The 27,164-nt window shown below is 39.9% G+C and overlaps 2 protein-coding genes across 2 annotated transcripts in view; both read right to left on the minus strand.

Moving 5' to 3' along the window:
* Positions 1–27,164, minus strand: part of LOC107195330 (LIM zinc-binding domain-containing Nebulette) — a 161,641-nt gene that overhangs the window by 119,177 nt on the left and 15,300 nt on the right. The gene's annotated exons all lie outside the window — the stretch shown is intronic.
* CUNH10orf113 (chromosome unknown C10orf113 homolog) overlaps positions 6,047–27,164 on the minus strand; it is a 23,942-nt gene continuing 2,824 nt past the window's right edge. The window contains 3 exon segments of the mRNA XM_006927130.1: positions 6,047–6,293; positions 6,295–6,341; positions 6,343–6,400. Of these exon segments, the coding sequence (XP_006927192.1) occupies positions 6,047–6,293; positions 6,295–6,341; positions 6,343–6,400 (352 nt within the window).

Consider the following 27,164-nt stretch of genomic DNA (forward strand, 5'->3'; position numbering starts at 1 on the left):
TTCCCATATTCCACATACATTGACTGAATTTTATATTTAGTATGACAATAAAATTCCGAAAGTATATTTAAAAACGTAAATTGAAATTATCACAAGGCAACAGCACAGCAAGCAACTCAGAGCTTTTCTCTACTTAATATTCTACTGACTTATGTTAATGCTCTTATTGGTTCTTTACCCAACCTGGAGAGAAAGATTTTTCCATATGCACGACTGGTTAAATGAGCATAAAAAGTGAAGTTTTGTCTCATTTCCAAATAAGCTAATATTTATTATATGAATTTAGACACTGTTCTATATATGCCATAGGGCAGAACTGTGCTAATCTCATCTAAATGGAGGCAGCTTTATTTTTCTAAATTATATATGTTACGAAATGAGTCTGAATAAAGCCACTGTTCCAGTTTGTCTTCCTATGAATGCATATTCTGTATTCTGATAAAATACAACACTAGGTATTATAATTCAGCACAAGTTACACCCTAAACACAAACTTAGAGACATTATTTTCACAGTTTACAAAGCACTTTCACATACATTATCTCATTAATTCTTACAACAATCCTGTGAGCTAAGGACTCACAACAGGAGAAAGTCAATATTGTGGAAATAGGAGAAAGACTATGTCCAACAGCGATCTTACCTCTAAAAATACTCAATTCTAGACTATCTGAATCAAGCTCACTTTATGTTTGTGAATACTTATCTTCAATGGGCTTTGCTTTATTCAACAGTGATGAAGTGCCATATTCTCATGAACATGAGTTTAAGAACTCAGCACTGGTCTCTACTAACCTCATTCCTTAAACAAAAGTTCTTTTTGTCACAGCTTTTTACTTTGAAAATTTTCAAACTTCAGCAAGTTTTCAAAAATAGTGCAATGAATATGCCCTCTATCTAGATTCACCAATTATCAACATTTGCCATATTTGCTTTACACATGCACACATGCATGAAGCAAATATGTATAATATATTTAATATAATGTATTATATTTGAATAATCATATATAGTATTTACATTTATTATTATGTAAATTATAAAATTATCATATATTTTATATATTCATATTGAAGTTAGTAGCAAGTATCATGACAGTGAAGTCATGAATACCTCGATATGAATCCATTAAGAACAAAGACATTCTCTTACATACTTAAAATTATTACACACTAAATTTAACATTGATACAATGCTATAATCTAATATATAGTCCACTTTCGAATTTCCCCACATGACCCAATAAATGTCCTTTAAAGCTGTTTCCCAGATCTAGAATGCAATCTGAGATCACACACTGCATTTAGATATCATGTATCTCTTTTGTCTCCTTTAATCAAAAAAACTGCTCCCCCAGCTTTTTTTTGGTCTATAATGACTGGTATTTCTTAAGAAAAGAAGTCTTCATTTGGGGATTTGTCTGACTGTTTCTTCATGATCAGTTAAAAGTAATGAGTTTTTTGAGATTCTACTGCAGAGGTAAAGTGCCATTTTCATCATAGGTACATGACATCAATTTGTTTCACTTTGGGTGATATTAAATTGCTTAAATTCGATCATAGATTTAAGGTATTCTCCAATGTAAAGGTGTCTTTTTCCCTTCGTAATTAAATCATCCAAAGGCTATACTTTGAGAATATTCTGTGCCCCAATGATCGTTCATTCACTGATTTTAGCATCCACTGATCATTCTTGCCTAAATCACTTATTAAACACTACGGTGGTTGTAAAACAAGGATTTTTTTTTCTTCCATTATTTCTTCTACATTTATTAATTGGCACTTTCAAAAGTACTTCTCGATAGCAAAGAACACCCAGGATCACCTATACAAGAGTGTTAGAACAAAAATGAAGATGCTGCTCGAGAGAACTAAGCTCACCAGAGGAAGACACTGGAGCTCGTGCTAGATACACACAACTCTGCACTTGCTGTTATAAAGATACTTCTCTATAGTCGATCAGGTTCAAAGGAATTCTTTCATTGTGTAAGCTGTAGATGTTTACCATGTTCTTTGTTTCAAGATGGTGATGGAATACTGGCAAAGGATCTAAGGGAACTACATTTTTCAAGCTTCATACAATAACCTCTAGCTTCCTCCCTGAAGCAGAGGGAGAACCCCTGAAAGCATCAGACCGAGAAAATTGGACATGCCTGAAAATCCCAAGAGATCATTTCTAAAGTATGCTTGGCTCTGAAACTTTTTTTTACAATGTAGATCAAGCACCCCAAAATTACAACCTTTCATCTCTTGTCCTGTATGGCTTCAGTTCAAAGAAGGAAACTATATTTCTTTCTACTCCTTTCTACCTCTCTTACAAAGAGATAGATGCCCTGAGCCTTTAAAACTATATAAATTAATAAACTTGGCCACGCTAATTGTCTGCAGACCACCTTAATGCCATGATAATGGTAAACTCAGTGCTTTCAATTCATCCCCTACCAGTGAGTTCCATGTCAACAAAGTCAAAATTATATTTGAGTTTAATTCGATAATCACAGTATAACCAATGAACACTCTGCCAATGGTGCCACCGTTAGAAGTCATTTTTAAGTGTTTAAACTTATGCCTTCCAAGGTACCACAAAGAACGCCAAAATCAATTCATGCCTATTGCCAGCATATTACATAGCAGTAAAAATAAATTACCAAATAATCCTCTTATGAATCACTATAAAATGATAAAATCTTAATCTTCAAAGGGGTCATAGAGAGCTAGTCCAATCTCTGACCCAATGCCAGGCTCATATCTTCAGCATCTGCAATAGTAATGCCACCTCTGTTTAAATACCTCCAGTGAGAGAGAGCTCACCACACACGACAGTCCATTCTAGTAATTTATGGCTACACATACGGCAGCCTAGAGATCATAGAGCTAAGAATCAATGTGTTTGTGTATAAACTTACCAGTATATCAGAAAAATACAGTAATAGAAAAATACAAATTTCATAATAGGCATCCTTTCAATACTAAGCTTTCCTAAAACATTTAAAGCAAAATTCTATTTATCAAAATCTGACATACCAATATTAAGCAAGTTAACAGATAAGGAACGTGGGAATTTCTCCCCTTGTATCACTTGCCCTGAAACAGACCTTTCTCAGTACCCTTAAGTCAAAACTCTACCATCTGTGTCTTCCATCAGCGTCCCAAGAGCATCACTTTACTTCCTTCTCCCACCACACTTGCTCTGCGTGTTTGGGCTCACATGGTTAAAAATCTCTTCTATTCTCTTGATCTACTCACAATCCAGAATAGAGTAGCCATGGCAACTGATAAACATAAGGAAATACGGATATACAGAAATAGTCAGTGATTGTGAGCCTGGGTGATTAGAACAACAGTGTTATAATAGACAGAAAAAGGAAAAGGGACTCAATCTAGTTGGATTCAGAGATCTGAAGCTTAAGATGATGGGAAAATGCTCGGTGTCTAGGTATGAAATCCAGAACATACATTGATTTGAGTCATCGATAGAGATAACAGTTGAAAATATGACATAGATGAATTTCCTAAGGAAAAAAGAAATGAAGAACACCAGTGAAGATTCCCACATAAACTCCCCTCCAGTATTTCTGCCTTGTGTGTTGTCTTTTGATTTTCTAATTTCTCCCCAATTAATATTCTCATCTTCCCAATACAATTTCTGTAATGCCAAGAATCAAGTCTCACATACCTTCTATGTTACTGGACTCAGAGAAGATACTCAATAAAATCATTTTGGCTAGTTCTAATAACCACCTAAAAATATTTATGAAAAACCTACTAGAAGTGGACTTAACTTACGTGTAATACATTCCCTGGACAATGGAGCCTACCTTCTAAGTGACTGTCATTTACAAATGCCTCTCTTGAGGCCAACGCCAAAGGATGTCTTTATATTCGTCCAATGAAAACTATTCAAAATCAACCACATACAAGGTACTACGCTAAAATGCACCTCTTGGGAGACACAAAGCTAAATAAGCTCTTTCAGATCTTACAAGAGTACAATCATCTTGTGCAAGGTCAACAGTAAACTTGCGCCTTGAATTATTTTAAAACACTCCATCGTATTTGCTAATACAAGTGCTTATGATTTTATAGTTTTCTTTCAATTTCTGCAAACATTATAAACTTCTTAAACTAGCATTGATATGGTTTGAGTCTCATGACTACTTACTTCATGTCTGTAGATAGAACTTCACATTCTTAAAGTTCTTTATCATCAACTTCATTCATACGTGACAATGGTTAGTAAAACACTCACTAAATCTTCTCTGCTTATAAGCCCTCCATGCAAGTCATCCCGGCCTTCCTTGTGGTCCACAAATGCTCACCGTGTGGTCCTTTTTTCTGGACTTACCAGTGCCATTTCTCATGACTCAAGTCCTCCTTCTCCCCAAGATTATATAAACATTTCTATATAACTAAATATAAACATTTATATATAAATATTTATATATACATAAACATTTAGAATTAAGTTTCCTTATGTTATTCAATAAATGTTTCATTTAAGTTTTTACTCCCTCTCTCTCTACTAAAATATACCAGTAAGCCCTTTGAAGGAAATCATCGTCTGTGTGTGTGTGTGTGCATGTTTTCACTAGCATCGGTTTATGCAATTTTGTACATATAGAAGGTAGACGATATATGCAAATGATTGAAATTCTTCTTGGTATTTACAGAATTCCATAGAATACCTTGTATACTTGGCCCTTTGGCAAATGCTTTTAGATCACAATATTGCTTACTAGGCCAACATCAATTCATCCTATTCGTAACCCGACTCTTTAGAAAAGGTTCTATTTTGATGGAGGATAAAGGGGTATGGGGGCAAATCGCTGAGCGTATTGATATAACTAGTATCATTACTGTATTAATGTCATTTATAATTTAAGACATCACTAACGAAGATTAGAGAAAACTCCAATGAGTTGTGAGTTATTAACATAGAGATAAAAAGAAGTCTAGAACCAAAGCTATCAAAGCTAATAATATCTTGCCTGTGTTCATCTGCAGGCATGCAAAAATCAGACCATGTCTTTCTCCCTAGCAGGGGCCCTGAGCTCACACAGAGTAGAAGTTTCTTCCAGAGAAGTCACATGACCCTCATAGCAATAAAACGACCACTTTAGGGTCATTAAGATCACTCTTTAAGTAGAACCACCACCTAACTATATCAGGATTCAGTTTCAAAAGGATAGGGAATACAGAATTATAAAAATGATCAGAAATAAATAAGCCAAAGAAATAAAAACAGCACAGCTTGAATCAGTCTGCACGGAAGTGCAGGTGTGGAAAAATAGTAGGTGGGGGGAGGTGGGACACAGAGGTCACAAAGGAAACTCACCCCAAAAACACACCAGAAGGAACTATTCTGTATTGGTAAGGGAGAAACAGACTCATTGCAAACAACTTTGCCGTCTCTAATTTCTATGATTAATGGAATCTCAGGGTCTCTAGTAGCTTACACGTACACGCACACGCATGCACACGCACACACACGTGCACATGCACACAGCCACTGTGCACATGCATTAGGCTGAAGCTATATTTGCTCATCACCAAAGGGTCCCATCAGATGGAAGTGAAACCAGCTCATTTTTACAACATAAGACTCCCATTTAAAGGGTGTTTCATGGTGATAAATAATCTTAAGAACAACTGTTTTAGATTCTAAAGACACTTATGGTGGAAAGAAAGGAGAAGTCGGGGTGAGGGAGATTAAGAAACTGGGCTGTTTGAGGCTGTTTGAAAATCATATAGTATCAGCCTTGCCTTCTCCCTGCAACATAGAGCCTCAAAGCAGGAAGAACACATGAGTTGAACAAGTGGAAACTGTCACCGTAGAAAAACAAAGGTGGATCTGCTAAATGCAGATGAAGTTAGAGGGAATGTGAGTTTTGTTTCCCAGCCATCAAAAATAATTTGGAGGATTTGTGCCAAAATTTGAAATAAAAGCATGCTCTCTTTAGAGCTGCTCCCTGGAGAGTTGCCTTTGAAGTTGCATGTGCTCCACAGGGCACAGACAGAAACAAAAATCAGGCCCTTTTTATGTGTTATTATTTGTGGTTCAGTTTGAGACGGGTGTCCTTCAAGCATTTATAAAAACTCATTTTCAGCTCCCTCTTCTTAGATCTGATAAGCTTTTGTCTTATGCCCTGGAATTTAAATCCATGCTTCCCTCTGGTTATACCTTCTGGTCCCAGGGACAGCCTCGGGGACTTGGCCCACTTGCCTGGATGTGTCAGGCGCTGCCTGGATGGACTGGCTCCAGCTCCCGGCTTGTAAAGACTCAGGCTGACTCTGCAGCCACCTGGCAAGACCTGGCCAGCTTTGCAGCCTTCTGCACTTCCCTGAACAGCTCATTGGGGGGCCTCAGGACCTCCTTAGCTCCCTGTTCTGCCTTATCAGGGCTACCGGATGAAATGATGAAATGCGGCTATCCATTCTTCTGCCGGGTACCCCACATAGAAGGTGAGAAAAATATCACATTTGGAATAATAACAACCCTTCTGCTGGTATATTTCAAAACCAAACCATCTTCAAAATCAGAGACTTCCTTGGTAAGCCTCATTAGAGCTTTAAGCACAGAAATGTTTATATCATTTGTTTTGCAGATACTTAGCTTAGAGTGTGGAAGCATCTTACATCCTAAGCCAGTATGACACTAATCAGAGGGAAAGACACAAAAACATTTCATATTTTCCAATGCATTAATTCACCCACTGTCTAAATTCTTAGGAGAAAAAAAATCAAAATGGTATATGTTTAGCATCAGAGATTTTATTGTAGAATATTAAAATACAGCCTCTTTTCTCTGGAAGGGAAGCGAGAACTAAAAAGAATTTTAAAGACCAACTAATCCAATTATTTAAAGAGATGGAGATTGCTGCCCAGAAGTTAATGGCTCAGACTAACAGGGTAGTGTCAACAAGACATACGGGCCAATTAGGAGAAGCCTCCACTGGCCAGAGATGGGACAATTTGAAAACCAAAAAGAATGACTGCCACTGATTCAAATGCATCAAATCTATAAAGTCTATGGGTTTATAGTGAATGATAAGATGTCCTTCTGTCTCGACCTCCAAACAGTACTGAACAGAGCAGTTCACTAGTAACTACCAGTAGATGTTTCTAGGGCCCCAATTCATTGTATTCTGACAACGGACATATAAAGGCAAGACTGAAGAATGTATCCTGCTTTTCCTTTTCAAACCATATTTCAGAATGACCAAATAACCAGTGATGGAAAATTCATCCACATGAAAGAATCCCAACTAATAAATGCAGAAATAATGATGGAATTAGAAAATATTCCACTTCTGTAACTCGCTTGGTAAAATCGTCAATAGTTATAAAACCCATTAAGTGAAAGGTAGATGGGGAACTTTGTAAAGGCGGGATCAGGCATCAACTAAATCTTCTGGTCATCTTAACATTATTAAAACTGGGTCAGACATTATGTCCCTTCTAATTGATGCAGTAGAAAGTACACAGCATCACCTATGATAAAATAAAATAAAAATTGAACCAGATTATAATCAGACATCTCTATATAACTATTGAGTTTACAGGAAACATGGAGATAGAGGCACAAGTTAAATAACATTACAAGGAAGCAATCAGCCAAACCCAATATATGGGGCATTCTGTAGGGTAAATGACCCGGTTTCTCCAACAAAAAAAGGGAATGAAAAGCAGGGTGGGATACAAGAGGACAATTATAGATGTGAAAACACTTACTAGACAAAACAGCCAAGTCAATAAATGTACCTTGTTTGGCTCCTAATTTGACCAACAATTTAAAAAAACAACCTTGATAGAGATAAGCAGTGAAAGGTGGCTATGGACCGTGCATTAGCGAATAAAAATCATCATCACAAGAAAAAAATGTGGAACTATGTATGGTGATGGATGTTAACTGGACTTGCTATGGTGATCGTTTTACAAAATACATATATACTGAATCACTATATTATACACCTGAACCAAATACAATGTTATAGGCAATTACATCGTGTATCGGTACTTCATTTCTTTTCAGGGCTGAATAATATTCCACTGTATAGATCTACCACATTTGTTATACATCCGTCAGTTGATAGACATTTCCACTTTTTGATGGATTCACTTTTTCTTTGATGGAGTTCCACTTTTTGGTTACTATGAATAATGCTGCTTTGAATGTTCATGTACAAGTTTTTGTGTAGATATATGTTTCAATTCTCTTGGTTATAGAGTAAATTGTTGAATCCTACGGCAACTCTATGTTTAACTTTTTGAAGATTTTCCAGACTGTTTTCCAAAGGAGCTGCACCACTTGACATTCTCCCCCAGCAATGCACGAGGCTTCTAATTTCTCTGCACCTGCACCAACACTTGTTATTGTTTTTCTTTTTGACCATGTATATTCCAGTCGGTGTGAAGTGATATCTCATTGTGGTTTTGATCGCATTTCCCTAAAGACTAAGACACGTCTCATATGCTTATTGGCCCTTTGTATATCTTCTTTGGAGAAACGTCTGTTCAAATCTTTTGCCCATCTTTAATTGGGTTATTTGTCCTTTGATTATCAAATTGTAACAGTTCTTTATACATTCTAGATACAAGTCTTTTGTAAGTTATGCTATTTACAAATATTTTCTCCTATTTTGTGGATTGTCTTTTTACTTTCTTGAGAATGTCTTTTGAAGCACAAGAGTTTTTAAGTTTTGACAATCCAATTTATTTTTTCTTTTGTTTCTTCTGTCTTATCCAATAAAGCCATCGCCTAACCCAAGGTCACAAAGATTTGTGCCTTGTTTTCTTCTAAGAGTTTTACAACTTTTAGCTCTTATATTTGAGGCTTTGATCCATTGTGAGTTAATACTTCTATATGCTATGAGGTAGCAGTCCTACTTCATTCTTTTGCGAGCTTTCTTTTTGTGACCTTTTCAATCTGTTTATAAGACCGCAGCCCTCACATCATTTACATCAGTACAAGTCCGAGCTTCCAGGTAAAAGAAGCAGGTACGATTTTTAACACAATGAAACTACCTGGAATGCAGGCAGTACCCAGGGTTGCGAGAAGAGAACAATTTCTGAAGCCAGACTCTATCCCGATTCTACTACTAACAAGCTGTGTGGTTCTGAGTCAAGCGATTACTTGTCTGTACTCAGATCCTCCTCATCTTAAGAAGAGAAAAAATAGTGTGTCTCCAGAGAGTTGTAAGAGTTATACCAGTTAATACAGTTAATACGGGCAAAGCACTCGAACAGCACATGGCCCATTGTAAGCACCCAGCTCACATTAGCTGTTATTATCAGTACAGATCTGATTCTATTAATCCTAGGGCTATAGTTTCCAAAGAAATATAGATCTCAAAATAAGAGCAGAATAGAGACTGAAAGGATGATGTAGCTTCTGTGACGACATCAATCTCCCAGGTAGTATGCTCGCATCCCAGAGACCCCAGCTGGGGACCGCTTGATGTTGACGGTCATCTTTGTCCTGTGTACAACTCACTCTGTTTAGTTTTCCACAGACTTGCAAGTTTACCTAAGACAAATCTAAACAGGTGCCAAATTTCCACACACACACACACACACACACACACAATTTGGCTTGAATTTACTCGAGCAATGTTCTACTCTTTTAGACTCAAAGCTGCTTTATCCTTTCTCTATAGCGTTTTTGTTTCAGGTCATTTTAGTAACAGTACTAGAAATACTTTGTAAACTTCATCAGAGGGCAGGATTCATTCTCTCAGTCTCGATTTTTGCAGGAACTTCATGCACATTTCATAAATTTCCATTAGTCCGTGTAAACCCACATCATAAACAACCTCTTCCAAGGGCTTTCTTTTTTACCATCAATCCCTAATTATCTAGGTTTGGAGAAGTTTCTATTCTAAGGTGTTAGAAAGCTTCTGGAGCATTTTCCTTGCCACCCTCACAGCTATCCCATCAATTAGTATGTGTTTAACGAGTGCAAATTACTTTTAATATTAGCATATGCAAATATAATTAAATGAGAAATCTTTGGGGATCAAATCCCTTACTGGGTGATTACTGAGTTCTGACGCCGTTTTAACAGACGTCAGGCTCTGTTCATCCTGAAGAATGTTATTCCCATTTTACCTGGAAGGTGAGCTACCCTGAGTCTACAAAGCTGCTGCGGCTGAAAGTTTTCAGATTCCTCTTCAGAATTTCTTTTAGACTCTATTGGTTATCTATGTACACACACTTCCATAGTTCCTACTTTAAAAAAAAAAAAAAAAAAACAATGACAGGTTTATTCAGCTTGCTCATTCGCCCAGTCCACCCTCAGTTGAGGACAGCCCTTGTCCAGGTTCCAGTGTGCTCATTCATTTCTCCCTGGACACCCCTTGTGAGTCATTTTAGTTCAAACAGAGCTGTGTCTGTAGGCCCTGTTTTATCCCAGAGCCCAAGCTGAGAGCAAAGCAGCCCGAACTCCACCCTCAGAACATTCTTCACTCAAGAAAACACATTTTCCTCTTCCAAACTGAATTCAAGAAGAATATGCTAGAGTGTCTTTAAGCGAATAAAAGAGTAGAATCGCAGAGCCTCTGCCAATGGGGCAGCCCGTCCTCCCTTAACCTCTTTCTCTGGTGTTTCCCCATCCTATTTTCTCAAGGAGCTGTTTTAAGACCTAATTTCTCCAGTCTCAGTAAAGCCACACCTAGTTATAGCCTCAGTGGAGACTGGAGAGAGAAAAAAAAAAAAAGATCGCAATGATCCTTGGCATAATAATATTTGACAAAAACGAGGCGTTGAGAAGTTCCTTCAAAGGCCAGGTGAGGCTACCTGCATTGAGCCTCATGCAGTCGCAGGAAATGATCCTGCAGAGCCATAATAATATTTGACAAAAATGAGGCGTTGAGAAGTTCCTTCAAATTGCCAGGTGAGGCTACCTGCGTTCAGCCTCATGCAGTCGCAGGAAATGATCCTGCAGAGCCAAGGTAACTAAATCACAAACGGCTTCTCCATTAAAGAAAAAAGAAGAGCTCCAACTGACTTATGGGACAAACCTGAAAAGCTATTCACCTGGCCTGCAACACCATGGCACAATCCTCCTGCAAGCCAAGCAGACTTACTGATGAGTCTACACAATAAGGCCTGCTGTGCAAGTAGGGTGGCCAACCATCCCAATTTGCCTGGGACTGTCCCGGTTTCAGTCCTGACAGTACTGTGCCCTCAGTGGCCACCCTTCCACCATCAGCTCTCTGCAGCTGGCCTGCTCTTCCTCTTCCGCTTTACCTCAAACCAGCCAGGACAAGAGCGGAGGCCGAAAACTAACAGGTGACGAAGAATAGCGTGGCCAGTCTCTGAAGCAAAACTTTCTAGATCTTAAAGAACTTTGACGGGTTAGATTTAGTCTAGCTCTCACAGAGAGAAAGCCCTTTTTTTATTCAAGTACCTTCAGTAGTTCAGCCAGAGAGTCCACGCCCTCACAGAAGCCACCAGACCATATTCTGGATTGGGTCGTAAACTTTTTATTAGCTTACTGGACGTTTCCAAAAGCTTGGTCTTTGGACCACCTATGTTAGAATAACCTGGTGATATTGGTCAAACTGAGGTCTCTGGCCCATCCCACGCCTGCCCGATCAATTCATTAGCAGCAGAGTTCAGAAATCTCCATTTCTTAAGAAACCCCCAAAGGTGTCTGCTAAATACTAAAGTCTGAAAACTACTCTCCTGACTGCTGCGTCTTGCACGCCCTCACCTGCAGCCTCACCTAGTTACACGCCAGGGCTCAGTGAGCATTCCAGAATCTGGAATCCTCAGGTGAAGCCAGAGGAGAAGGGGGGTGAATTTGACTAGGGGTATCCCCGCCTTTTTTTAGCCTTCTAAATCCTCTCTCTCCTCCGTCACTACCCATTATATTTGACTGCCCTGTGGCTAAACAAAGCTCACCAAGGCCCACCCTATTCTGAGGGGTCGCCCTCTTCCAAAATCACCTCCAATTTCTCCTCCCTCAACCATCTCATCTTTTATTCAAGAGTACACAGCAGCTTACTGTGAAGAAAGCAATCTGGGTGAAGTAATTCATACTTAGGGCAAAATATAACATCTTCTCTTATTGAGGAGGAGGAGCTATTTACGACATCACTCCTTATATCATATGCCTCTAGGGAAGTGACTGAAGCACAGCCCTTGGGTGTAGGCAGACACGGGCCTAATTCTGGCTCTATATCACTTATAGGTCATGTCGCTGTGGACAGCATATTAACCCCTTGCTCATATACTGGAGATAATTCTAACACTTATTTCAGAAGATTATCAGAATGCAACGAAACAATTTTTTTCAAAGTATCTGGCATCTCATACCAAACAAATTATTATTAGCATTATAAAAATACGTATATAGTAAATATCCATCCAAATAACTTTGCTGTATTCAACCACGCAAAACTATTCTTGTGTGGTCAGTCTTCACGCTTAATTGTTCATATAGCTTTCGTGTTCATTATAACTCTAAAAAATAGAGAAAACATTGGTCCTCATCAACCTGGTTTTGGCCTGGACAAGTAGAGATTTGCAGAATTAGTCCTATTTACCGAATGATCCTGTTCAGTGTCTCAGAGCACCATGGCTACTGCTGCTAATCTCCTCCTGGGTTTTCAGTCTTTAAAGTCCATTCAAGGTCATGGTCACTGAGGCTACTGAGGCTCTCTGGCCACTTCCTAGAGGTGGCACCACCTTAGCAATAGTGTAACTAAGCATGTGCAGAGGAACTGAGCATGGTGCGGACACTGGGTCCTGGGATGTCTGACGGCCAGCGGTCAGCTCCTCTTTGCCCGCCCCCCACCCGGGGTAACGATGACTACAGCCACAAAGGACAAGGTGGAAGGAGCACCAAACTGGCTTCTTCACAGCGGAGAAACTGAGTCGCTCTCACATTGTTGGAACAACAAACACCACTCTCCCAATTCACACTAACCACCTAGAAAATGTGTCCATTATCTGCTGGGAATTTCCAAGACGAAGAAGATATGGCCATATACAAGAAATGGCTATCTGAGGTAGAGAGAGTTGATGGCCTCTGAATTTCTACCAAGCTCTACATGTGGTAGCCCAGAGGGAATCCTGAGGGACTCGCCCAGGAAGCAGAGAGAAGTAACTTTTAAAATAAGTGGTAGCGGCATCAGCTCTGCCTCTACCATGGTTACAGGGTGAAGAAATACATAGTAAATACTCGATGCGCCACTTATAGCAAAACCAAGAGAGGGGTCATGGATCAACCAGATGTGGTGAGGTAGACCAGGAGCAATGCATGATGATAAAAACACAAGGATGTCAGGTTAGAGAAACAGAGAAAAGAATAATGAGACAGAATAACTGCCAAGACAGTGACTACTATTATTCCAGACACTATAAGTAAGCAAAATGAAATTAAATTATCAAAAGTAAAAAGTGCACCACTATCCATGACTTCACAATATTCTTATATAGGATCTATTCCTATTTGATTCTATATATTCAATTGTGATTAAGCCTTCAAATCTGATCAAAAGCAATTTAATAACAAAACTCAAAAGAGAACACACTTGTCATCTCTGGTTACAATATGTACACACAGCTCACAGATGTTAAGAACAGTGGCTGGCCTAGGAATTTTCATAATCAGGTTACACAGCACTAGTGGAACTATTTCTAGGAATCCAAGCCATAATTCGAGGTAATATGAAATAATTAGAGAAAGACATTTTCATTAGCATGAAGTTTTTTAAACTTGTGGCCAAAGATTTGAAAGGAAATGCAAAACCTAATCAGATAGAATAAAATGACTATATAATGCTGCCAAGAGCTAAAGAAATGCAGAACATCATCAAGCAGTAAAGGAAATTTGTTGCAAGTTGGATGAGATTGCAGATGTATGTCTACCCAAATCAGATGAAAGGAAGGTATAAGGATAGCAACCCAGCAGACCAAGTTTGAAAATCCATCATGTCTGAAGGGTGTGGACTGCTACTGTTGTCATAGCAATAGGTTGCAGCCTCCTGTTGTCATAGTGATTATAAAATGGACTTGCTGGCAATTCAAAAAGACCCTGGACATATACTTCCTCAATCCCAAATCTCTGCCAGATAAATAACTTATGGTGGCCCAGTCACCTTAACCATTAGCATGGCCACCTCAGCCTACCTCACAGAATAGATCTTTTTCCAATAGTGAGCATATGTCTTGATAACCTTGGGAAGATTTGGAATTAAATAGAGACGCTGAAGTAAATACAAGCAATAGTATTAATAGTTCTGTGCTAAATTCAGAATAATCTTTGTAAACCAGGTATTAAACTATATGGAATGCTTAAGAGTCTGACATCTTTGGGACTGTGGCAAATTATAACCAATTTTAGACTTGTGACTGAGTAAAAGGTAAAAATACGAGTAAATTTCAAACGGTTTTAGAATGTTTAGGAGAATGAGAAATCCACAGTATTCCTAAGTTTAATTTTTAACTTTACGAGGATTATTTAAGTGCCTAAAGTGTTGTTCGCTAAGGTTTACTTTAGTAGGCATTTAAAGTGATTAAAGAGAAGACTGGATATATTAACTTACAAATGCAATGTTAAGCGTTTAAGGAAATATAATTAAGTCATAAACTAAATCAATTAATAGGAATTTAGTCTGTTCGTCTTGAACTTATTGACCGTTATTAAAACAAACACCCAAAATGTATTTGTTCTTATTTTATACGTTACTTGCTAGATTTATACATAGAATAACAAGATATTTTATATAAAATAAAGGCAAAAGTAAAAATAAATGTAGTTTTCAATAAATCAATATTAATTAAATAGTAACATTCATTTAAAACTAATATAATTTTTTTGCAATCATAATCTTTTTTATTATGGTGACATTGGTTAATGAAATAGTTTAGTCCTGCCAAAAATGTATAACCAGAATCTGATCATGAGGCAAAATCAAATATAAAATAAAGAGCAGTCTACCAAAAAAAGAAAAAAAAAACAAAAAAGAAACCTGATCTATTCTCCTCAAAAATGTCACTGTCACAAAAGGAAGACTATCACACAATTTTCAAAATTGGGAAATTAATATTGATACTATTGTACTATCTAATCTACAGACCTCATGCAGATTTTACTTGGGGTATTTATATGTAAGAGAATTCCTTCATTTTTAGGAAAGAACAGTTAAGCATTTAAAGACAAAGAGACATCAAATCTGCACTTATCTCAATGGTTCAGAAAAAAATAGAAAGACAAAATGTATTAAATGTCGTCACTTGGAGAATGTGGGTGAAAGTTATGCAGAGAAAGGATTATTTAAAGTATGTTAAGCTTTCCTCTACTTAGAACCCAAAGTCAATTACATCCCTTTGTATGAGGGCTCTGACATCAAGAATGTGGTCATCCTACAGCAAATTCCTGCCCCAAGGTTTAACCCAACGGGGCTGCTGGGGTTCGGGATTATTAGCCCTACCCAGTCTACCCGCTTCAGCAGAATTCCTCTTCTTGAAAATCTCCCTCTTGACCTAATAGCAAATGCTTCTAGGTAGAAGGCACAGATCCCCACCCCTGGTATACACATTTCAAACTCAGCCAGACCAGGACTAAAGAGTTGTGAATCACTCTTTGTAATGGGACAAAAGGCCTTATTCAGTGGGGAAACGTGAAGGAACAGCAATTTTCCTAGCATCCCCCTTGGTAATGTAACCCATCATTCCTAAGCATGCCCTATGGGTGGTATTCCTGATACATAGATATCTAACTTCAAATGTGCCTGGCCCTCCTCTAAGACCATGATCAGACAGACCAGCCCAACACAGCTTCAGCCTGGGTTGTACCAGCCCCATCTATTAGCATGACCCGAGCCACCCTGTGCTCTGTACCTCGCAGACTCTGGCTTGCCCTACTCTGAGGGCCCTCTACATGACACCACCATGGTGGTTCACGGCTGCCGTCCCTCTCCCCCCACAGCAAAACTACCCACCCAGGGCTCGGGACAAAACAAGAGAAAACGGGAGTCAATAGCAGCCTGTGAAACAGAGGCTAGAGCAGATGAAGGAATAGTCTAACAGGGTCGATTTTTAAAAATCAAAATGAACACCTAAAGGTGTCCCCTTCTTTAAACTGTTTAAAGTCATGGGAGAATTTTGTACTACAAATATTTCTAATACTCCCATGTCTGAAACCAGGAGACAAACTATATAACACTGAAGTGCTCACCCACTGGTGAATTTGAGACTAATGATGTGTTGCGCATGCATGTGTGATCGAAGCATAGAAATATACAACAATTACCTTAACCTTTTATTAATTCGACAAGTGTTGGCCAAGCACATGTTATGTGCATAATGGAAGCTGGGAAAGGAGAGGCTTCCCAAAACATGCAGACATGGAGGTTAACACCCAAACATTAGAAGTGCTTTATTAAAAGCAGTTCACCCTTGAACAACACAGCTTTGAACTACGTGGTCCACTTATACACAAATTTTTTCAATAAATACTGCAAATGTATTTCCTCTTCTTTATGAGTGTCTTAGTAACATTTTCTTTGACTTAACTTTATTGCAAGAATACAGTAATATAATACACATAACATATAAAACGTGTCAATTGATTGGTTATGTTATCGGTAAGGCTTCTAGTCAACAGTAGGCTATTTTGGGGGAGTCAAAATTTATGTGAGGATTTTTCAACTGTGCAGGGATTAGCACCTCTAACCCCCAAGTTGTCCAAGGGTCAACTGTCCTTAGCACAACAACACAATGAAATAAGTACAGCTAGTCTCGTTTTCAAAGTAAGAAATCTGGAGGAAAAGGGAGGAAAAACTAGACAAATATCAGAAAGATGTTAAATGACACAGCCAGAGTCCTAATAAAATGAAGAGCCCTCAAGTAATCTGTAATAACTGGATAATCTTTTAAGCAAAGTACTCCAGTTACCAAGATCTTATATTCCCTATCTGTTCAATAAGCAAATTGACCAGATGGCCCCTAAGGCTGCTTTTAGACCAAAAAAAAAAAAAAAAAAGTCTAGAATTTCTATCCTAGGACTTAGCTCTATTTTGCATACATGGCAAGCCAGATCAGGAAAAGAAGAGAAACAGCCTAAAATAAGGCCATTTCAGAAAAACTTTACATCCAGTTTACTCTCTTACATAGAAAAAGAAACGGTAATTATTCAATCAGAAAAAAAGGGTTATGATTATTCAAATGAGGTATTGCAGAAAACTCAAATAAGGAGAGGATCTTTGTTCTGTTTCTCTTGTGATTACTAAGAATAGTAACATTCTCTAGTGTCTGCAATGCAGAGGCAGCTGAAGCAGCATTTATGCCCTTGGAAGGAGGAAAGGTGGCACCTACAGGGGCTGTCACTCTTGCCTTTGTATCCACCCCCTAAGGAACAAAGACACCGTCATCAGCCTCAATTCCCCACTTACCTTCACCTTTCCCCAGGATCAGGTAATTCCTGCGGGCTGAGCCAAAAGGGCCACTGGCACCTGAAGCACCTGTGCTCAACCCTGTTTCCCTCCTGTGACACAGTGGCCTCCCTCATGCTGCTTCTAGCCATCCAACTGCCCCACTGAGGCGACCCATCCTCCCTGGCCTATTGAACCTCCCAACAACCCTCACTGCTCAAATGAAAGCAGACTGGGCTGGGAGGCACCTGGTTCTAACCCAAGTCTCTCATTAACTGGCTGCGTGACCTATAACTAGCTATTTAACTTCATGAGCCTCTTACTTCCCCTGTAAAATAAGGTTAACACGACCTATCGTCTAAATGGAAAAGTACATAAAGTCAAATATGTTTTAAATATGTAAAATGCCTTTCAAATTAATAAGAAAAAAGATGTAACTCACAGTAGATAATGAGGTTGCTAAAAAGGCTAATCACAGAAGTAATAGTAGCCCATAAGGATTAAAAGATGATCATTAATTTGCATATTGGTGTAGCCACTATGGAAAACAGTATGGAGGTTCCTCAAAAAAATAAAACTACAACTACAATATGACCCAGCAATTCTACTTCTGGGTATTTATCCAGAGAAATCCAAAACACTAATTCAAAAAGACAAATGCACCCGTATGTTCACTGCGGCATTATTTACAATAGTCAGACTATGGAAGCAACTTAAGTGCCCATCAATAGATGACTGGATGAAGAAGATGTGGTACATATACACGATGGAATATTACTCAGCTATAATAGAGAATGAAATCTTGCCACTTTTGACAACATGGATGGCCATATGTGTATTATGCTGAGTTAAATAAGTCAGAGCGAGTAAGACAAATACAGTCTGATTTCACTTACTGTGGAACCTAAAGAACAAAACAAACAAAACAGAAACAGACTCATAGACACAGAGAACAAACTGGTGATTGCCAGATGGAAGGGTAGTTGGGGGGTGGGTGAAAAAGGGGAAGGAATTAAGAAGTGCACATTGGTAGTTACAAAACAGTCACAGGGATGTGAAGTACAGCACAGGGAATACAGTCAATAATATTGTAATAACTACTTATGGTGTCAGGTGGATACTGGACTGAGTAGGGGATCACTTCATAAATTATAAAAATGTCTAAATCACTGTGTTGTACACCTGAAACTAATACAATATTGTACATCGGTTGTAATTGAAAAACAAAAAAAAAATTAAAGATAATCATTAATAAGTCAAGGAATAGAAAAGCACACAATTGGATACTGTTCTTCATCCAACAGGGTAGTAAAATTTAAGAGAGTATATTAGCAAGATCGTGGGAAGATGGATATTCTCATACACGTCGGGGGGAAAGTAGGTCGTTAATGCCTCTGAAGGAGGAATTTGGTTCTATCCAACAAAACACTAAATGTGCGTAGTTTCGATCTGGCAAAACGTCTTGGAATACTCTCCCAGAGAAATGTTCTGATGTATGCCGAAAATATAAAGCTGTTCAATGCTGCACTGTTTACTTAAATGTCCATTTATTGGGGGATAGTTAAATAACGTATGGTAAATCTGTATTATGGAATATTAAGCTTCCACGAAAAAGAATGAGTATTTGTTCTGACATGGAATATATGAAACTAGAACAGTGCCTGGGACACAGGAGCCACTCAGTAAATAAATATCTGTAGAATAAATGAATACGCACATACGTTTTCACAGCACTTTTACATATTCTATCTCATTTACTTCTTATGACAAGCAGATATTATCGTCCCCAGTGTAAGGACGAAGAAATTAAAGTTCAAGTGGTTATGACTTGCCCGAGATCATAAACCTAAAGTTTATAGGACCAAAACACAACCAGACCCATCAGTCAGCGCTCTGGTGGCTGACACCCACTCTGCCCGCAGAGGGGCCAACCTGTGAGCAAAGCAGGAGTGCCAAGTTTGCAGACAGCTGGTGGGTCACTCAGCAGTTGCTCAATGCCTGGGACAGAGAGATTCTTCTTTTACGAGCAAAGCCTTCCATGAGGTGAGGCTTCGCTCACTGGACCTCTACTCGGGCCCACCGAGCATCTAACGACAGGTCTGAAAGGAGTCCATTCAGCGACGGGTCGTTATGGAAACCCTACACCCCTCCCCCTTGCCTTTGGAAAGAAAGGAGTGGGAAGGGAACCGGGAGCACGTGAGAGTGCCTGCTAGGAGCCAGGCATGATGAATAGGAAAAAATTCATCTGAGCCTTCCTTTACAAATCACCGAAAGACACTGTGCATTGTTGAAGTACAGAACATGCCTGCGTCGCCACTCAATCTAGGTCAGTCACAGCGGCAAAGGAAGACGACTTCACGTGGAGCTCACTCTGATGTGTCCTTGCGCATGTGTCCGACCGCATGAGTCCGGTTACCACGTGGCCGAGCCAGCGACAGGTACTCACCTGTTCACGCCAGGAATACGCATGTCAGGCACCAGAGGAGAAAAAATTAACTGATTTGTGTAACACACACACACTCACACACACACTCACACACACACACACACTTATCCCAGAGAAGCTTCGGAACCGCCAGTGTATTCAGAAATTTCAGACACTATGCTCTCACTAAAATAGGGTCTTCCACTTTTACTCATCCTACTCTCCTATTATGAGAAAATGGTGCTGAGTTTGGGCGCTGTTACCTTGGAACTTTCATCTTAATTACAGATGCTCTTGGTTACCGTTGCTTAGTAACAAACATATTTGAAATAGATTTGTTGACTTATTATGAGATACTCTGGAAAGACCTGAAAGTAAAATTCATGGATGGAAAAATAGCAATGGGCTGGTAAAGTAAAAATATTTTTTAACTGATCACTTATTTGCAAAATTAAGATATTACCAGATGCCAAAGATGTTACTGAATGTCTACAGTAGTTACACATAATTTATGCTACTTTATTACTGATCTCTTGTTTTCTGAACCACCTCAGATGCAGTAATCTGATTGAAAGGCTACCGAAGCTCTGTGAGATGGGCCTTGGACTCTAGTCAAAGCAGCGTCGGACACAGAAAAGCTTTGGCTGCTGGATTTCCACAGACCCGACATAGCCTCCGTGGCATAGTTTGAACACCGCTTCTCTTTAAGAGTTCAGGAAGTAGCTGCGTCTTCTATTACGTTTTCAAGTCAGAAGGAGAAAAAAGCAAGGGATACTTTCCCTCCATCTTTCCAAGAATATCTCTTTAGCACCTGTTCATAAAAACTGTGATAAAACGTGGAAATGGAAATGCATTTTAAGACTACATGCTATAGTCATCTCTCTCGAAGCAAAATCCCACTCATTCTCCTCACTGAGCACGTGACCTCCTCCTGCCTCTGACGAGACCTCAGCATCCTCCCAGGGGCCACTCTGCTCTTATTGCCACCACAGAAGGGGTCCTCCCTGGCAGAGTAAACCCCCACCCCCACTCCCTTGGATCGTTCCGGTATTTTCCTCTGACCGTGCTTCTGTCCTGGTCTTTTTTTCTTCCTTTTTTGAAAAACTCCTCCAAAGAGAAGTCTCCACTCTTTCTCACGTCCCACTCATCCTCAACCCACAGCCATCTGACTTTACCTCGTGATTTCCTCTTCTAGTCCCTATGTCTGTGGATTCGAGAAAAACTTCGATTCAGAGTAGTGTAACTGTCAGAAATCTGTTTTCCCGGTACGTCTGTCTTTGCATTTGCAAACACGCTGCTAGGTATTAAACTACTGGTTCCAGCATCACGCTTCCCCTGGTGCTTTTTTCAGCACTGGTGTGGACTATGGTAGGTTAAGCCTCATAACCTACCATCAGTCTCTTAGTCTGCCTGAAGGCACTCCACGCTGCCAAAATTCTCTTCCAAAACACTTTGCAAGCGGAAGATCTCCCGCCTCTGCTCAAAATCCATCGCGGCACCCCATGGCCGCCGTCTTCCTTCCCAGTTTTCTCTACCACTTAAGTCCACCCCACTCTAGCCCATCTGCCCAGGGAGCCTTTCACCGCGGTCCAAGCCCACGCCACTGTGAGGAGGAGAACTAGCCTTCCCTGAAGGAGGGACGAGAACACCCGCTCAGCGGGCACCTGAGCAGGACATTCTCTCCGGTTTCCCGGCACATCTCAGGTGGCTTCCCCACTCTACCTCACTCCTTCACTGCAGGCACTTGAACTTGAGGCTGTGGGCCTAGGTCTTTGTACTGGCCTTCCTGTAGCCACCCAAACTCAGTTCTTTCATGGATTCCTTCATCGAACAAATATTTATCAAGCGCAAAAACGTGTCAACGTGCCAGGCATTGTTTGTAGGCAGTGGTGACGGTTTAATAACAAAAAATAATGACGAAACTCTCTCTAACCTCGTGAAGTTCATAGAATAAGGAATTATTCAAATGCAGTCAACATAAATGTAAGTACTATGAAAAAGAACTATACACAGCTGTGAGTTTACAATAGAGGGAACTAGCCATATCAGGGGATGCATCCTGTCGAGAGGTGAGAGCTAAAGGAGGAAAAGGCATCAACTAGGCTAGGTTACATGACAGCGGGGGGAGGGGGGGGTCGGATGAGGAAGGTGGTACTTCCGGAAGAGGAACACATGCAAAGGTCCTGAATACTCACCCTAAGGGAACCTCCCCTCTAAGTTACGTTTCTTGCTTACCACATCATATTGACTTCCAAAGTAAACAAAGACTCCCATTGTAAAAATCGGAGCAATCGTTGTTTTTGAAAAGACTCAGGCGGACACAACAGGGCCTAGGTTTTAAAACACATAACTTACAAAGATATTTTTCTATATTTCAATACCCTAGTTTATTCGCAGCTTGCATCTCTGTTAAACCGAGGATTGAGAGCCGAGTACTGTAAGCATTCACTTCTCATCAACTTTCTGACAAATTCCACTCGGAACAGCTGCTACCATAAAATTTAATTTGCCACTTCCCAAAAAAGTCACTTCGATGTAAAATAACTTTGCCTTCCTGCTAATACTTTACGACTAATTAGAACTGAAAGGATGGACCGAGAGTCCCCCACACTTGGCTCCATGCACAGATCCGCACAACCACAGCCTGTGGGGGGGTGGGGGGCGGCCACTAAATCATGAGAGCTGGGGAGCATACAACATGTCTCCAAAATTGGCACTGCCAGCAATCGAAACTGGTGGGGATGTTTGGCAAGTGGAAAAATGAGATGTGAAAGCTTCAGAACCATTATCTGTGTAAATCAATTTCCATGTTTCAAAAGTTCAAGAGACAGAGTCACCCTGTGCTCCTCATTAAGCTTTGTGGTACCCATCATTTGTACACCTTTTGCACAAAAATCACAACCGAAGCCAACGGACTGGCAAATCACGTTATGGCATTTATTATTAGCCCACAAAATGAAAACTTTCTTTAAATGTTTTCCTAGGTGCCTTAATTGTACAAGAAAATTAATAGGAAGTGGAACCACGCCAACCTCTGGCCGCAGAACAAGGTTCTGTTGTCAACGCTCGTTCTCGCCAAGGTGGTGCTCTGCGTTCAGTTTTTTATTAAATACTCTTACTTACAGCAAAGGTAATATCAGCACACCCAAGATGTGACTGTCTTTGGCATATACACACAAAAAACTCTTCTTTTTTTTTTGGGGGGGGGTCCGGGGGGGGTGGGGTGCCGGGGCCTATCAGTACATTATCTTCACAACAGCCAGAGAGATCCTGTTAAAAACCTAGATCACACATCATGTCACTTCTCTGCTCAGCGCACCCAGTGTCCTCCTCCCCACTGAGTCACTCCAACTCCAAGGCCCCTGTACCGGTCTACAGGCCCTTCATGACTCTCCACCCCTGCCATCCTGCCCTCTTCCCCGCCCCTATTAGCTGGCTGCCCTCCAGCTCATCTACCACTGTCCTCTTCCTGTGCCCCCTGCAGGCTCCCTGACTGGCTGGCTCTCCCACAAGCTCCAAGTCTTTCTTTTCCCTCAGTCTCGTTCTCCACAGGGCTCGCGCCCTCACCTCCCCCAAGTTTTGTTCAAATGTAAACACTAGATTTCCCTGACCAACTTGTTCTAAATTGCAAGCCACCCTCCAATCCCTTCACCCAACCCAAGGACATTCCATCTCCCTTCCCTGCTGATTTTTCTCTATAGTACTTATTATCTATTGTTGTGTGTGTTATCCGCTTCTTTCTTAAAGAAACTTCCCTAAAACAGAGTCCCATGAGAGCAGGGACTTTCATCTGCTTCGCTCACTGCTGTATTCCCAAGTACTTCAGACAGCACCTGGTTCAGGTAAATGTTCAATCGATGTTCATTAAATGAATGAACTCCATCCTGGAATGAGTAAATGAAGAAGTGACCGAATCCTCATCATCAAGAAATGGGACAGAGGAGGTGAGCCTGACTGGGCTTGATAGGCGTGCAGGCAGAGTCCAGCCCAATTTTACTTCCACACTGGTCAGCTTCCAAGGAGCCTGAGATTCAAAGACAGTACGATCCAGGTGGGTTTTCATCTCATGTTCATGTTGTCCATCTGGCCATCCCTCTATCCCCGATGCCGAGCTTCTGATTATGAACTAACTTCTGGTTCTGACTCCAGAGAAATATTTTTAAAAAACAGTATTCTCAAGAATGCCTTTGGCACCCAATGAGCACCCACCCGCCACCATTTCCCAATGCCACGAAACTTCCCTAGGCCACCCTCTCATGTCACAGGCCACAAGGACAGAGGCATCTACCTTCAATAAATATCCAATATTAATCCAGAACAGAAAAAGCCAAAAAGAAAAAGAAAAGCATATCATTTCACCAAACATTTAACTAGCCTGGCCAAGTGTAGATCAGGTGACATACTTGGTTCCAGACACAACCTCCACCCTGAACTCATGAACCTCAGGACGGTAATTTAACTTCCTGTTTCAGAGAGGAGAGAGGAGGGGGGGGGGGGGGGGAGGGGAGGGAGGCAGGCATCAAGTTCGAGTCCAAGAATCCAACAACCACAAACCTTCTCCTATTCTGCTAAAGTGAAAAGTGACTTTGGAAAAAAATAAACTCTGTATCCATTTCCTTCTTTGTAGCAATATGAATGACAGAATAGCCAAACAGAAAAGCAGCATCCCCTTATGTACTGAGAACTGAAATCTTGGTCTCCTAGGTCTGAACCTCTCTTTGCAGCCTTTGTGGATTTTCTCCGGCCTAGAATCCCAGTTCTCCAGGATCCTAGTCCCAATTTGTCTACCCCACACCATCGTCTTCTAGCTCATAAATGTGCAATGATAATGGCTCAGATACTTTATACGCATTGTCTCACGTAAACTTCTCAACAACTCGAGGAGCTAATGCCATTATTATCCTTATTTTACAGATAAGGAAACGGAGGTTGGACAGATTAAGTGATTTTCCAATAGAGTCCAGAGCTCAAACAGAGATGTCTGACTTCAAAGCTTGGGCTCTTAATGACCACACTATATGGTAAGGTGTCAAAGACTGATGTATTACTAATTAACTTCTTGAAATAAAAGCATATACAGAAATAAAATGTAAGTTTTTACAGCATTAAAGCAAGATGAAGGACTGTGTTTATATTTGTTAGGTGGTGCATAATGTAATGAGGACACGTAAAATAAAAAAGCTAAATAGAAAATTCATAATGAGCATATACATGTTTTTCAGAAATACTTCACCTTCTTCAGTGTTTTTGAGAAATGTTTACTAAAAACTAATGATGAAAAGAACAATTACCCAGTTCAGAAGAGAACACTTTATATTATTAATACTATACAGAAAATAAATATTCTTTAAAGCAAACACTAAAGTCAAATTTAGAAAGTGAGCCACAACATAAGTGAGCTATAACATTAAATCTTCCTCTGTCTTTTGCACTCATGGGCCTCCACAGCCTGTATATTTAGAAACTCACAATATGAAACAGAGTACGAAAAAAAAAAGCAGCACAATTCTCAGTATTTTTCAAAATGCTAAAGAAACAATGGATGTGCATTTTCAACAACATCATAAAATAAATCTTCACAGCTAAGGGTCACTTTAATATGTTTACCACGAGGAATTTTTTTAATTGAAGTTTAAAGCTAATACAGGGTGGGGGGGAAGAATTTCCTCTCAAACTCTCATTCAAAATCTAAATCTTACAGAAAAATCTAAAATAACTTACAGATGCATTCCGATTTGAAAAATATACGAGTAGTTTTGAAATCTTGAGTCGTGTGCATATAAAGTTTATTACTTCCACTTTAAAACACACACTCAAAACCCACCGCACTGCTAAGGCTCAACGCATGGCTGCATTTGAAAAGAAGACCAGAACAGGTGGTTGGGTAGATCACTGCCCAGTTCTAGAAAGAAGAAAACAGACTAGGCAAGGGACACTTTGGAAAAGCTGCGTCAGGTGTCCGTTAATGCTCCCATTTTTAGGGAGCCGTGCCCTGTACTTTGTTTTAAATACTCATTCTATCTCACAATCAATCCCTCTGCAGCAACTAATACCCACTGCGTGATGAGTACAGAGCTACAGTGGGTCCCTGGCCACCTGCCTTTGCTGCCTCTCAAAAGCCACATGGGTAATCGCATTACAGCCTCAGGAGGAGGCCCAGAAATCCTACTGGAAATAAAGGTTTTTAGAAAAGTTAAAACGTCCGTCATACCACAAGACTGACTTTCACAAGTCATTAAAACAGAAAGAACCCGCAGAAACTAAAGGAAAAACATTCTAGAGGCATTTATTCATATGGGGGCAGAGGAATTATAGTCGTTTAATTGGAGAGAAGTAGCCTTGTCCTCTTTTTAAAAGCCCCAAGAGCTTTCCATTTGGCATCTCGTCTGTCGATGGGTGCAAGATGCAGCCATGTATAAATGTACAAAGAGTGACCAAAAAATTACTTCAAGATAGAAATATCAACAGGACTTGGGAGGCCTTGAAAGTTAAGATGTGATTATGGGGAAGGAAGGAAGAGAAGTGTTTCGGGGTTTGTTTTCAAAGTCAGGGGCTGAGGTTGGAGGTGGAAGGTAGTTTTTTCAAAATACAAATGAACTCGGTAGGTGGATAACACTATCTGGTAACAAAGTTCGCCTAGGAGAACGGCCTAACCAGGCAGCCTGTCTACGAAAAACAAACCGGAACCAACACGAGCCTTGTCACAGTGTCCTCCTGAGCTGCGTGCATATATGCATTCCCATGGGAGCCCCATACTTACCCTATAAACACCGAGGTGAAAAAAGATAGTCTTCTCAACTACCTCTTGAAACACAGCTAAAACTCTTCATTGCTTAATAAACTAATAAAAGAAGTTTTAAGAAAATGAAGCTATCTGAGAAAGTTTTATCATAAAGTTAGTAATTAAATTCTGAAATTGAAATATAAACCCTAAATTGTGGAAGTAGTAGGATTATAAATCTCCATGCCAGCATTTCTCAGTTAAACTAGAAGCTGGGTCATAGTCATGAGATCCTCCACTCCCCTTTTCAAAATAAAGTGATAAGAACTGTGTCATTTTCTATGAAATCTTAAACTCTATTTCTTCTGGCCTATTCCATTCGAAACTGAAATTCTCTTCCCCATAAATATTTTAATGCCGTTCTCCTGTGAGCAGAAACGATCCATCAGCAAACAATTTCATAATTGTTTCACAAGCTTACAATGCACAGAATGCCACAAAGCAAAGGTCCTGGGTGGAAGAGAAAAAGGTTCCTCCACTTTGAAAATAAGAGTGAAGTCTTGAGAATATACCGTCAAATGAAGAAACAGATACTGTGGCCAACGTGTAATTAATTCAAATGCAGAGTAAACAAACTG

Source organism: Pteropus alecto, unplaced genomic scaffold (genome assembly GCF_000325575.1).
Source record: "Pteropus alecto unplaced genomic scaffold, ASM32557v1 scaffold11, whole genome shotgun sequence".
NCBI classification, from domain to species: Eukaryota; Metazoa; Chordata; class Mammalia; order Chiroptera; family Pteropodidae; genus Pteropus; species Pteropus alecto.